The sequence below is a fragment of the Daphnia magna genome, linkage group LG4, assembly GCF_020631705.1.
Source record: "Daphnia magna isolate NIES linkage group LG4, ASM2063170v1.1, whole genome shotgun sequence".
In the NCBI taxonomy this organism is placed as follows: Eukaryota; Metazoa; Arthropoda; class Branchiopoda; order Diplostraca; family Daphniidae; genus Daphnia; species Daphnia magna.
The window spans coordinates 893,998-904,085 of record NC_059185.1 but is presented as its reverse complement, the minus strand read 5'-3'; the positions used below and the strand labels follow the sequence as shown (position 1 = coordinate 904,085).

General features: G+C 40.1%; 2 protein-coding genes across 5 annotated transcripts; one reads left to right on the top strand and one right to left on the bottom strand.

The window, feature by feature from the left end:
- Positions 1-115: 115 nt before the first annotated feature.
- On the top strand, positions 116-3,690 carry LOC116921442 (YTH domain-containing protein 1). The gene is made up of 15 exons (XM_032927741.2): positions 116-331; positions 403-452; positions 512-745; positions 809-932; positions 990-1,067; positions 1,128-1,181; positions 1,244-1,339; positions 1,408-1,633; positions 1,712-1,796; positions 1,890-2,188; positions 2,765-2,841; positions 2,926-3,011; positions 3,074-3,133; positions 3,201-3,320; positions 3,386-3,690. Exons 1-15 carry the CDS (start codon positions 298-300, stop codon positions 3,473-3,475), a joined length of 1,713 nt encoding a protein of 570 aa, XP_032783632.1. The 5' UTR covers positions 116-297; the 3' UTR covers positions 3,476-3,690.
- A 22-nt stretch (positions 3,691-3,712) lies between these two features.
- LOC116921440 (glutamine--fructose-6-phosphate aminotransferase [isomerizing] 2) lies at positions 3,713-9,985 on the bottom strand. Of its 4 annotated transcripts, XM_032927735.2 has the most exons (17): positions 9,814-9,985; positions 8,431-8,538; positions 8,251-8,340; positions 7,997-8,143; positions 7,771-7,937; positions 7,557-7,698; positions 7,199-7,228; positions 6,616-6,642; positions 6,176-6,330; positions 5,985-6,108; positions 5,804-5,919; positions 5,524-5,722; positions 5,188-5,432; positions 4,933-5,088; positions 4,736-4,864; positions 4,422-4,669; positions 3,713-4,350 (listed from the first exon to the last, which is right to left on the bottom strand). In XM_032927735.2, exons 1-16 carry the CDS (start codon positions 9,818-9,820, stop codon positions 4,424-4,426), a joined length of 2,088 nt encoding a protein of 695 aa, XP_032783626.1. In that variant the 5' UTR covers positions 9,821-9,985; the 3' UTR covers positions 3,713-4,350; positions 4,422-4,423. The 4 variants fall into 4 exon arrangements, with proteins under 4 accessions (XP_032783626.1, XP_032783627.1, XP_032783628.1 ...); XM_032927736.2 differs by lacking the exon at positions 6,616-6,642 and having other exon boundaries at positions 3,713-4,669; XM_032927737.2 differs by lacking the exon at positions 7,199-7,228 and having other exon boundaries at positions 3,713-4,669; positions 9,814-9,984.
- Positions 9,986-10,088: the final 103 nt, after the last annotated feature.

Here is a 10,088-nt window from a genome sequence, read left to right as displayed (position 1 = left end):
TACAGTACAACGTTCGAAGTGTATTTCGTCTGCTTGTCATTCGCCATCTTTTGAGTTTGCTTGCCTAAAAAGTTTCTGTAAGTAGTAGATGAACAAAACGGGAGATGGCTCTGTTGACAGCTTGCCTCCTTTGTAAAGTTCTCTTCACGGCTGTTTTGGGTATTTTTTTTGGAATCTGACATTTTTCCTGCCATTGGTATTTAACAACCATCATTTCGTCTCTCGTTGAACTATTCATTTTCTCGTTTTGTATTGAAACTGAAAAAATGGCCAATTTGTAAAGAAATCTGACTTGATATGAGCGTTAGACTCGGGCCTGTACCAGATAAAGGTTAGTTTCTGTCGTTGAAAAGCATTTCGTGTTTCCAGGCAACGGATGTATATGTGCCCATTTTTCCCTAGACATTCCTGCGCATCAAATGGCGAAAGATAAGAAATGCAAATCCTTAAAGGTATGTGTAATCTTTCACCCATCAAACCCAACAGTAAAACTTAATATTTTTCAATTTAGGAGAATTTGGAAGTACTCCAAGTTCAAAGTGATCAAACATCAGAGGATATAAGTCTCACTTCAAGCGAAGAGGCTGAACTTATGAAAGTTCAGTCTGTCGATGACTGTTTATCCAAAAAAATACCCCAGGATAGTTCTTCTTTGTCCTGGGAAGTACGAGAAGGTGTTGAGATAACACTTACTGCCCAACCTGAAGATACTGTTGTAGGGGAAGAACGATTAGACATTACAGAGGTACCAATTGGATTGCTCTAGGTGTAGTAGGAAAATCTATTTTTCGTTTTGAACATCTTGTAGACTGAAGATCAGGTGGTTGATGAGGATTTGGACACTAGAAGTGAAATTAGTTCTTCTCCCAGAGTATCAAACCAACAAAGCCCACCCCTGTCATCGGAGTCTTCGTCATCTCACTCTGGATCAGGTACAACATGCTAGTTTCTTGGGTTTATCTAATTAATTACAATCTTGCGGATTGCAGAAAAAGAGGATGGCGATGAAGAAGGACGTGGCCACAAGAGGAAACGCAAGCAATCCAAGTGCGCTGTCAACGACAAAAGTGTGTCGGATGATTCTTTACCTGACGTTTCAACTAATAATTTTGAACAACGTTTTGCAGATTCTTCGCCGAAACGTCCAAAGTCAGAGGGAGACGGAAAATCAAAGAAATATGGTGAAATGTGTTATTAGCTTAATTTGTTGATAAATTGCTCAAGTTAAGCGTTTCGTTATCAGACTATTCTACGAAACTTAATTACCTTTTCCGCGACGCACGATTTTTCCTGATGAAGAGCAACAATCCCGAAAATATCTCTTTAGCAAAATCTAAAGGTTTGTCAAAGTTTTTTGTTTTTGTTTTTTTTTCTCTTTACAGGTTAAAAATTTAATTTTTACAAAAGGTGTATGGTCGACGCCTCCACAAAATGAAGCTAAACTAAATCAAGCCTTTCGTCAGTGTCGCAACGTGTTGCTTATTTTCTCTGTCAAAGAGAGTGGTAAATTCTGTGGCTTTGCACGACTCTCAATTGAGTCCCGAAGAGATGCCAGTCCAGTTCAGTGGATTCTTCCTCCAGGACTATCTTCGAGAGCACTGGGTGGGGTATTCAGGATTGATTGGATATCCAAGTAATATAATCTACTGTTTTTAATTAAGGTGGACAATTTAATTTTCTCTCTCACTTCTCATTACGTATTATCTAACAGGAAAGATTTGTCGTTCACCCGCGTGATGCATCTCTACAATCCATGGAATGAGGGCAAACCTGTGAAAATTGGTCGTGACGGACAGGTTTCATTCGCTTGAAAAAAGCCCGCACAGATGGGCTTTATTTCTTTTAAAACCAAGAGCGGCATTAATTAAGTGAGTTTTGTCTGTTTTCAGGAAGTGGAAAACCACGTAGGGGAGGAATTGTGTCGCCTGTTTTCTGAAGATCCAGATGTGCAATGGTCTACTGTTTTGCGACGCTCCAAGGAATCTGCCCGCCGCATCCAAGTGGCTAACGGAGGCGTCCGTCCACGGGGTCCGATGGCGCCCTTACAGCTGCAGCAGCAGCAACAACAGCAGCAACAACCACATCAACAACAAGGAGGAGGTCGACGGGGTTTCCGAGACAGGAACCGAAACCGTGGTGGATTCGGGTCAGGCCGTTCTGGCATCAGCGATTGTCACGACATGGGGAGGTACACGGCTCAAATCAACCAAAAGAGACTCCATTCTTCCATGCGGACGTTTAGTGTAAAAATGTGTGCCTCTCGAACTTTCTGTCGATGGCTCGTGCCATGGAGCGGCCAAGGTTTCCGAGTCTCGTGACCTATCTAAAGTGACCGTTGGTTGTTCCTTTGTTCTACATCGGCTAAAATCTGCTGTGCTTCCTCAAAATGTAGAAAGTGCGTGCGTGTCACACAAGTGTTGTATAGTTCCATCTATGATGGACATGGGGCGATTCCTTATTTGACTTAACGTCCCGTTTCGTATCGATTAAGAACTCCCCAAAAGCGGAAAAGTGAAAGTTTGAAAGGAATTTGGCAGGGGAAAAAAATGAAAAGAAAGAAAAGAGAGAGAGAAAGAGAGAAAAAAAAAGGACATTTGGTTGCATGAAGTTCTATTCTTCTTTAAAAAAAAAAAAAAAATTAAATAAAAATGAAGACTCGTAGCAACCTAAGACGGTCGCTACTAAGTGTTGTCTGTGGTTCTCTGACTCCTGGTGCTAATTAGTCTATTGTGACTCGCGTTAAACACACCTTTTTTAAAAACAGAGGTAACCTGCGACGCCGTCCATCCAACGAAGATGACTATCAGCGCAACAACAGAAACCTTCAAAAGAGAGGTCGAGGTAGTCAACTCACCATATTTAATTTGCTCTTTTTTTCAATCACTTTGTTAGTTGTTGTTCGCTAAAAATGGTTGTTTTCTCTAGGATATCGTGACTTCAAAGACAACCGTCGAGAGAGATCACCCGGACTGAACCCTTACGCCATGCACCGCGAGCGAGCTTATACCGCCGTACTTTGTCTTTTTTAATAATAAAAAAAAAATTTTTAAACTAATGTTGAGTACCTTACCAGGCCTACGCCGAGTTCATGCGAGAGTACTCTTCCCTTGGACCTATACCATATCCACCGCCGGTATTTTTTTCCATTTTTCTTAGATCCAAAGTACTTGCAATAGTAACGTTTGTTTCTTGCTTCGTAGCCGCCATTTGAACCGCTATCTTCGGCCCGCTATTACGATGGGCCGGCACTACCCGAGTATCCACCTCCACCACCACCTCCTCTTCCATCCAGGTCTTCTCGTGGTGAAAGTCATCGTTCGGTAAATATTTTTCTAGTTTAAATAACGTTGCAAATAGAGATTTTATTAAACCAAAATATCAATAGTACGAGCGTTCGGTTGACGAATTCCTGCGACGGACCGTCGATCGCCGTGAAGATCGCAGTCGTGAGCGACGTCTTCGCGAGCGTCGTTGAAAACAAATTTGAAGACAAAAATAGGCATGCAGCCCATTTCTGAATTTTGTTCACTGACATGTTTGATTTATCATTTAATCCACAAGAGGAAGGAATGAATTGTGGCACACGTAGACCTTCGTCTTGTTACAGTATCATTCTTTTGGCACTGTGTAAAACTTCGTCGATTTCGATTTCTGTTGCAATAAACAACGGTATCCTTTGTTTCCATTCAATCGGCTAGAATTTCGCAACTACTTGACCATAAAACCGTTGTATTACGAAAACAATCCACCGTCAAAATTAGAAAAAAAAACAACAAACTATTATGTAAAAAATCGAAGGAGTAAGGAATGCAAGAGCACGATATTCAAGAAAGAAGAGACCAAATTGTAGCACAAGACCGAGTGTTAAAAAAATAACTTCTTTAAGATGAGAATGTCAAATGGGGAGACACAACGTCATGATGACATTGACAATTCAATGCATTCTTTTCTTAGAGAAAGAAAATACAAATGAAAATAATCTATTTTTATAAAATCGATCAATAGAAATCCAAGTGGAAAACATGTTCCATAGGAACAGAACATATTTTCTGTTTCACGTTTTTTTTAAACACTCGATCCGTCATAAAAATAAAGAAAATGTCAACTATTTACAGAAGATAAATGCTCAAACGTTTTGTTTTTGGAAGAACATACGCAGGATATATATAGCTTTTCGTTTTTCTCTAGCTAAAAGAGCTGTTACGATTTTGAACCTAAAAATGTTTTGGTAGAAAAATACGAAATGCAAGGAGTGGAAGGATATTTTTAAAGCTAATGGTAAAAAAAAAAATGCAAATTGTAAAATATCCAAAGTGGACAAAGCTGTCGTGAGAGAGAGGTTTGGTGCGTCTGAGCAAGAAAAAGGAAGTCAAAGAAAATATGATTTGTGCAGTGACAACCGACGAGTCAAACTCCCTCACCTTTATTCGACCGTCACTGACTTGGCCAGATTACGGGGACAGTCGACGTTGCATCCTCGCAGCACAGCGATGTGGTAAGACAGCAATTGCATTGGAATGACCGTCAGGATGCCTTGGAGGCAATCGACTGTGTGTGGTACTTCGACAAATTGGGAGGCGTATTTTTGTGTCTCCAAATCGCCTTTTTCGCAGACGATAATTGGACGACCCTCGCGGGCAGTTACTTGCTGCAGGGCGTTGATGCATTTCTAGTGAAACATAAAAAAATTTATGGACTGGTTCTACTGAATTTCGAATTCTTAAGTTTAACTTACGACGTAGACGGGATCACGAGTGGCAATCATGATCAAAGGCATGGTCTTATCGACGAGAGCTAACGGTCCATGTTTCAATTCACCTGCTAGAAGACCTTCGCTGTGCATGTACGTCAATTCTTTGATTTTCTGTGGATAAAAAAAAAATAAATAAAAATGAAAGACACCTTGAAAATGTGTCTCTTCACGATTCTTACCAAAGCTCCTTCCAAACAGGTTGCATAGTTCCAGCCTCGACCCATGACCAACATGGACTTGTTTTGGTAGATGGCTTTAGCCAATTCGAGCACCTTGTCGTCATTGGCTAGAACTTCCTTAATTTGGTCCGCCAAATGCTTCAAACCTTGAATAATCTACCAAGGCCATAAAATACCGTTAGTAACGTTTACCGTTTAAAAAAACCCAAAAACATGTATGAGACATTTTTAAAAAATGTAAGGGATAAAAATTACCTCAGCACGTCGGGGCTGAACGGAAATGCGGTCCTCACACATCATCAATGCAAACATGACCAACGAAATAAACTGGGACGTGTAAGCTTTAGTGGAAGCCACACCGATCTCAGGACCGGCATTAATGTGAACACCGCAATGCGATTCGCGGCAAATGGAAGAGCCCACTGTGTTAGTTACGCCGAGAATCAGAGCACCGCGAGCTTTGCAATAGCGAAGTGCCAGCAAAGTGTCTGCCGTCTCACCTGAATTCCCAAAGAGAAAATAAGACAACTATTATTGACGCCGCGAACAATGGGTCAATTGGTGTAATGGCTGACAAGACGATCCTCTCACCCGACTGCGAAATGAAGAAACAGACATCATCACGGAAAATGGGGGTATTACGATCCAGGAAGTCTGAGGCCAGGTCAACCATAACAGGCAATTCCGTCAACTCCTCGAGCAATTGGCGAGTAGCAATAGCGCTGTGGTAGCTCGTACCGCAGCCAATCAACAACAGGCGTCGACAACGACGGATCTCGGGAATGTAATCCTATTTGGAATTGAGGGCAATAAAAATGGTTCACAAAATTAGCAATTATGCTGTAAGTAATTTGGGAAAGTAGCAACACACCGTGATACCACCCAGGACAACTGTTCCGCTTTCGAAATTGACGCGACCACGCATCGTGTTAACCACTGATTCCGGCTGTTCGAAAATTTCCTTTTGCATAAATGAGCTGTAGTTTCCTATTGAAACAAAATCAACAACATTAAGAGTCACATTCGGATGCAAAATTGAAATGCTTAGTTACCTTTCATGATTTGCTGGATCTCCATCTTGAGGGTGGTGATCTCGCGGGCATGAGAATCCTCTAGGAGCCTCTTAAGGCGATGCAGACTGAGGACGCCATCCTTAACTGCTGCTACATCATCATCCTGCACGACAAAAGTAAATTTCCCTTTTTAGAAAAACAAGCTGTAAAAATGATATCAAACGTTTCACCTCGAGGAAAATGACGCGGTTGGTGTGTTCGATGATGGCTGAAGCATCTGAAGCGAAAAAGTATTCGACTTCCTCATTCTCATTGCTCGTGTGGAACTCGGCCGTCGATTCAACACGTGGCAAGCAAGGCATTTCAAATCCAACAGGGCGGTGATCTAATTTCACAAAACAAGATCAGTTTCTCATTGTGTCATGTGATGGACGTGGTCGCTAAAACCAATTGCCAATTTTCTCCGAAAAAGAGGGCGAAAAGAAACGCATTCGAAACAAATTTAAATGTAAGGCATCGAGGAGAAAAAAAAAATAGTCCAAAAAGATTCTAAAAACCCCCAATAAACCGTAAACAATACAATGAAACTAATAGTGCGTAAACAAAAACTAGAAACAAAATGTTGAGAAAAAAAACAAAAAAAAACAATAAAATAATGAGAAAAATGTACCTGGAATAACATGTTTGCCCTCGACCTCTGATCAAGCACAAGACGGAGGGTGAGTGACAAAGAAAGGATAGATAGAGAGGGAAAAAAAAAGAAATAGTTTGGGTTGTTTCAGATGCAATAAGGTGGATCGGGACGGATGCAAAACAAAAAAGTTGCAACGGAAATCGATGGTTGATGCGCAGGCGGCGATAATCAAAAAAAGAGAAACGGACAAAAAACACACAAAAATGAAATAAGGATTGTGCAACACACATAAAAATAAGATGCAAAATTAGCCAGTTAAAAAAACAATAAATAAATCTCTTTGTAACAACCCCCTAAAAAAACATGCAGCCAAGTTCAAGATTTGATCAAGTGAAACCATTCCATAGTAAAAGCGAAAGTAGTCATGCAGTACTTAAAAAAAAAAAATGCGTCTCAAATATTCATGCAATATTTTAGATTAGTTTGGAAAATATGAAGGTTAGCTACAAAATGAAATGTTTTTTCTCAAACAAGGACACATTTTGTTAGATTAAATAAAAGAGTAGTAATGTGAAAAGAAATAGTAAGACCAGTTTTTCTGAGTCAGACTCAAAAGTACCTGCGAAAACTTTCAGGTCAATCCGTTTTTCTGTTCGTGTAGTTGTTTTGGATTCCACCACAAATTTTGGGGGGAGACAATAGTCGTCGATTAGTACATTTTGCAATCTTAACACTACATCGTCATCGTCATTGTCGTGATAAAAAAAAAATGAATTCCTTGAGAATTTTTCAAAAACATAATTAATGAATGCCTCGTATTCCTTTTTAAACCACACACCATGCCAACCACACCACACTGTTATCAAACGTTATAAATAATTGGCAAGGTCTTTCCGTATGGAGGCACCCTCCCCCCCATAAAAAAAAAAAAAACAGTAACCACGAAATACAGTTTATAAGGAAATGTCTCATCTTACCTTTGCTGTACAGGACGGGAATATGATCAGTGGCCAGGCGAGACTTGGACTTGATACCGACCAACAAGGGACTACCACGTCGGGTAGCCACACATTCGCCTGGGAAATGAACGCTCTTGAAACACAGAGAGAAGGCACCTTCCTGTAAAAAAAAACACAAAAAAAATGCATAATTGTTTAATTGCGAATTGTCTCTTGGAAATAGGAATCTTACCAGTTGCTGGATCACTTGTTCCACCAATTCTCTGAAGGAATAAGTGGGATGTTGAGAATAGATATGCTTAATGAGCTTGGCAATAATTTCAGTGTCCGTCTCAGATTCGAATTTGTTTCCTTTGTTTTCCAAAAATTTCTTGATGTCCTTATAGTTGGTGATGATTCCTGAAAAGAAATAAAATAAGTAAAATTCAAGCTCATGGCAACCGTGAAATTATGTATACCATTGTGGACGACAATGAACTCGTTGGACTCGTCAGAACGATGGGGATGTGAGTTGACCTCATTAGGAACTCCGTGAGTAGCCCAGCGAGTGTGAGAAATGCCGCAGTGAGTGTTGTGAACTTTATCGAAATCAAGGATCGATTCCACTGATGACCGCAAACGAGTTTAGCATTAAAAAAAGAGAAGGTAAATGTATGTCAGAAATCGTTTCCACGAAGTGAATCATAAATTAGCAAACACAATGCCAACTTACTCGAGGCAATCTCGTCTTCTAGGGCCTTGACTTTGCCGCGTTTTTTAATCAAGTTCATGCCAGTCGAATCGGAGGTGTCCACGCCAATTCCTGGTAAACGCAACACATTTAGAAAGGATCTTCTCGGTAGTGGAGAAAGGCTTTAAATATAATGATAGATAGTAGAACAGGAAGTATTACCAGCAGAGTCATATCCGCGATATTCGAGCCGTTGTAAACCTTTGATCAATGTCTCGATGATTTCGCGTCGTGTCTTGGGAGTCAGGTAATTCAGATAAGCAAAAATTCCTGTGCCATAAACAATAATAAGTCGCAATAAGATTAGTAAGTGCATCGTTTAAAAGCCATTGTGAAAGAAAGGTATAATTTTTTTAGTATCGAGTCTGAATGAGAAAGTGCTCGTGTGCTCGAAGCCATTTCAAATCAAATGAATAGCCAAGTAGCAAAAAAAAAAAAAAAGGGAAATCGTAACAGGCGTGTGACCATCTTTGACCGCGAAAAAAAAAAGGCAAAAAGGGAAAGAGAAATAAATACTAGTTTTTGATTATAAGGAACAATCGACCCTATAGAGCAAGGCTTTCCAGTCGAAGGTGAAAGGCCAACTTTCCCTCTTTATTTCGGCATTTGATCTGGGTCATTAGACATATATCTACGCGGAATTGGTGGCACTGTCAAAGAGACACTCACGTACACATAAGTATTGAACAACAACAGAAAAAATGGCAGGGCTTGGCCCAAAGCATCGTTCATCAACGAGCCCTCTCTCTTTTCCTGTTTAAAAAAAAACGATGTCAGAATTAAGGACAGAGAAAGTCAACCTTTTTTGCACCCCTTTCTAAAACAATCCCAACCAGTTTTTCTTTAAAAGTGCATTTATTTTTTTTACTAGGCACGTACTTTTTATGACGATTAGTTTTTTTTTTATCGAGGAAAAGGATCTTTTACTTTCCTGGTGCCATGAAAAAAAAAAAAAAGACCTTGTACTAATCCAATAACAATTCAAAGAACTTGGTGAGGGATATTTTTTCGACTGTGAAGTAATGTGCAATGATGAAAGTAAGACACGATACTTGTCCGAAAATGACATTTTTTGCCCCACCAACGAAAGCGGTATCATTATCAGGGGATGTGATCAGATTATTGATTTTTCATTTTTCCTCGTCAGACTACGTTTTACAGAATCTTATCTCATTTTTAATAGCCACCATAAACGTGAAATCATGAGATATAACGAAAAAATTGGGCAAAACCCAGTAAACCGGAATCGGAAGTAAGCAAATGGACAGTGTCGTTTTTCCTCAGTAGCTTTTACAGTTCAAATACCAAAAATTAAAGGAATTAGTTAACTAGTTTGCTGCTTGGTTTGCCACGAAACTTTCATTGCAGTGGCGTTGGCCAAATTCTCCTTACTTTCCAGAAAAATTCAACCAACATCTGGCTGATTATACACTTCAAAAGATTGTCGACCTGAATCGACTAGCATATGACAGGGCTGCCGTTAGAGATGGCCAACAAATGAGAACGTCGACTCGAGATAAAAGATACAAAAACAAGTGGACTTACCGCACATTTCACAGCTGTCCTTTAGCAATAGAAGCGTAAGAGCAATAAAAACGTTTCCCAGATAAGGCTGAGAGGGTAATGTTGAAGGTTTCACGCTGCAAACGGGAATGACTTGTGTTGCTCAGGTAGACGGGTTCATATACACGGGGAAACGGTTGGCACACACTGGCTAGCTGCCAATAAACTGAGAATTGAGGAAGGAGAAGCAGTCGACGAACGGAAAAAGAAGGTTGTTTTAGACAAGCACCAACGTCATCTAGCGCTCCCTAGATTAA